The 3,049-nt window shown below is 40.8% G+C and overlaps 1 protein-coding gene across 1 annotated transcript in view; it reads right to left on the bottom strand.

Moving 5' to 3' along the window:
* Nucleotides 1-250: 250 nt before the first annotated feature.
* Nucleotides 251-3,049, bottom strand: part of HSPA4 (heat shock protein family A (Hsp70) member 4) — a 102,261-nt gene continuing 99,462 nt past the window's right edge. Inside the window, exon 19 of the mRNA XM_075344583.1 lies at nucleotides 251-1,696. Coding sequence (XP_075200698.1) covers nucleotides 1,496-1,696 — 201 coding nt within the window. The 3' untranslated portion in view covers nucleotides 251-1,495. The remainder of the gene's footprint in view (nucleotides 1,697-3,049) is intronic.

Here is a 3,049-nt window from a genome sequence, read left to right as displayed (position 1 = left end):
CGGAAAAAACGTAGTTTGTGAACAAACCCTAATAATCAACTTGCTCACTCTGATTCCATATGCATCTGTTAGCAAACGAGGCTTAAATTCTATTTCTCTGCTCCAAAAATGGAACAAAAAAAACCACCCAACAGACATGTGAACAGTACCCCAGATTGTAGATGTCTGATGACAACCTACATGGAATACAAAGTGTCTTAATATCATAATCCATTCATCACAGAGCTTACAATGAATAAACCAAAACAACTGCAACCCAGCAAGTTTATTTTGTTTTTTTCAGACAGGATTCGCTGCAGGTGTTAAGAGATTTGATTATAACAACATCAAGAACAATAATAAAAAAAAAAAATACAAGTTGTCTTTTTTTCCTATGGGATATGAACGTTATTAAACATAAAAATTATGCTTAAATGTTGCACTACAGTATTCTGATGGGAATCCCCATGTACAACATCGCTACACAATCCTCATGTGCTTCGTACAGGATCCAGTTTTCTCCTGGGACCATAATGGTTACTAGAAATGTATACCACAAAACAAATACGAAATATCGTCCCATGTTTAAAATAACATGAAGGATGATTGACTAAACAAGCTGCATGGGTGCAAGGAAATCTGCCTGTACCCTTCAAGAGAACAATCAGATCAATTAATTCAGATTTCTACAGCAATTCCGCCGCACACAAGGAGAGATGGGGACGTAATGCACAACAGTACTGCAAAGGATGATTCTTGGCTATGTGTGGGATTCTCATCCACATATGAAGCTTTCTCATAAAAACAACTGTTACCATTCTGAGATCATCAGAGTTGAATCGTGGACCAAGGCTATAATTTTACATGGATGTATGAAAAAATATAATACTTCATGGATCAAACCATTTCCCGCTCTTAGAACAATGCACAGAAACATTACTATCAGAAGATTGCAGCTAGTGCTGGGTTTTAATATGCCCATTTCTTTTTAGCCCCAACAAGCACCCAGGCTTCCATGCAAGAGGCTGAAATTACTGCCAGTAACTAGCTGTCAATGGGGAAGATACGCAGCATACAGAAATAGATGCAAACCAAAACCTCGGCATCTTCTGAGGAACTGAAAAGCGGATGATACAGAAGTGTTGCTCCGTTCGTAATAAAATACTCTCCCGAGCTATTAATTTACTGGTAGACCTTGACTATTAAGGTAAGCTACAGACCTGGCGTAACTCCAGACACAAACCTATAGGAAAATGTGCAAGTTACGGCCTTCGCTAAAACTGTAGTAACAAGGACTTACTTTAAAGCAACGTACAACAGAAAAAGGACTGTCAAACCAATACAAATGTCAAAGGGAACAAAGGGATGAAAAAACAAATGCAGGAAATTGAAGGGATATACTAAACTACGAGAAATTTGCAGTCATCACTTTTCTCTGATCAGTGTTCCGAGCCATATGAAGGTAACAACTTAAAGCTTTGTTATACTGTTTGATAATAGAAATCGATTATGGAATTTATTCAATGTCCATTTCTGGAAGTTTCTTTTCTGCATCAGAAGAAGATGAATCTGCACTTTGTTCTGCACCCTGCGGCCCCGTGCTATTTACGTCACTGTCTACTGGTCCGTTCTGCTCCCCGGCTGGCTGCTCCTCTTTTGGAGGTTCCACTTTGGGTTTTGGTTTGCAGACTACTGGGTTGCATGTGCTCGTCAATTCCTAAAATAAAGAGAGAGATTGATATAATTTCACATAGAAACGGGGGGAAAGGCCACTTCAGTTTTGCCAACACAGCCATTCACTATTCACCACTGCCAATGATATCATTAAAGTTGCTCTCACTCCATCAAGTCACACAAATTCAGATACATGGGTTAGGTCCCTTCTTAACTCATCACGGGTCTATTTTAGCGACATCCTGAATTCAAAATGTAAAAATGGTCAAATTGAGGGTTTGTTTTAAAAGGGGTTTTCTACAAGCCGTATATTGATGACTGTCTAGAGGCCACTTCTGGGTACTGTAGGTTAGCTGAGGAATTCCCCTGCACACACTGTTTAAATCCAGCCACTGCTAACCAGTGATTGTTTCAGACCCTAACCTGAGGTCATCATATATTCAATAGCAAAATACACCTTTAATTTTATAGTGGATATCCACTAAAGATGGTGAGGCCTCAATAGATAATCAGGGAAAAAAGGAGTTTGAATCCAGCACTGATAAAATAAACTTCTTGCTTTATTCCATAATGCGATAGTTAAAAACACGATAGTGAAAAAGATTAAGGCATCGCCAAATTAAAATGTGGCCAAATGATGCATTTCGAACAACTACATGTTCTTGATCACATTGTTCACAGCAGATATAGTTTGCCAGAAAGAAAAGGGAGGAGAACACACCCAGGGAGCAGGCGTTTCCTTTGCCCAATAGATAATGTTTGCGAAGCTCTGGTTTTCAGGACAAACCTGTGCCTTAAGGTACCGTCACACTAAACAACTTACCAGCGATCCCAACCAACGATACAACTTGATAGGGATCGCTGGTAAGTTGCTAGGAGGTCGCTGGTGAGATGTCACACAGTCAAACCTTAACAACGACGCACCAACGATCCGGAGATCCATAAACAACTTGTACAACAACATCGTTGGTCACTGAGACCTGTCACATTGAACGATTACCAACATATAGGTGTGCATCTATGCTGCCTTTTCCGCGCCCCCCTCCGCTCCTATTGGTAATCGTAAGTGCATTGTAACTGGGCGTGGAAGTCAGAAGCCTGGATAGCTTATAAAATCTGCAAACCAGCACGCAAGCCTGGAGGTCTCTACTACGATCCGAAAAGCTGTATGTGTTTGTGAACAAAGGACCGAAGTGAGACCTTTTGCTTAGTTGTGACCACCAATCGGAGTTGAAGAGGGCGTTGTAAAGGAAAGGCTAAACCACACCTGCGTCGCTGAATTCTGAGTCGCCAACTAGTTGCTGGTTGTTGATAAGGTGTCAGACATGTTGCCCAGCGGGACAACAACAACCAAAAAATGGTCCAAGCCATTCAGCAACAACCAGCAACTTCACAG

This window comes from Anomaloglossus baeobatrachus, chromosome 4, assembly GCF_048569485.1.
Source record: "Anomaloglossus baeobatrachus isolate aAnoBae1 chromosome 4, aAnoBae1.hap1, whole genome shotgun sequence".
In the NCBI taxonomy this organism is placed as follows: Eukaryota; Metazoa; Chordata; class Amphibia; order Anura; family Aromobatidae; genus Anomaloglossus; species Anomaloglossus baeobatrachus.
The sequence above is the reverse complement of the archived record's forward strand: the minus strand, read 5'-3'. Positions and strand labels throughout refer to the sequence as shown.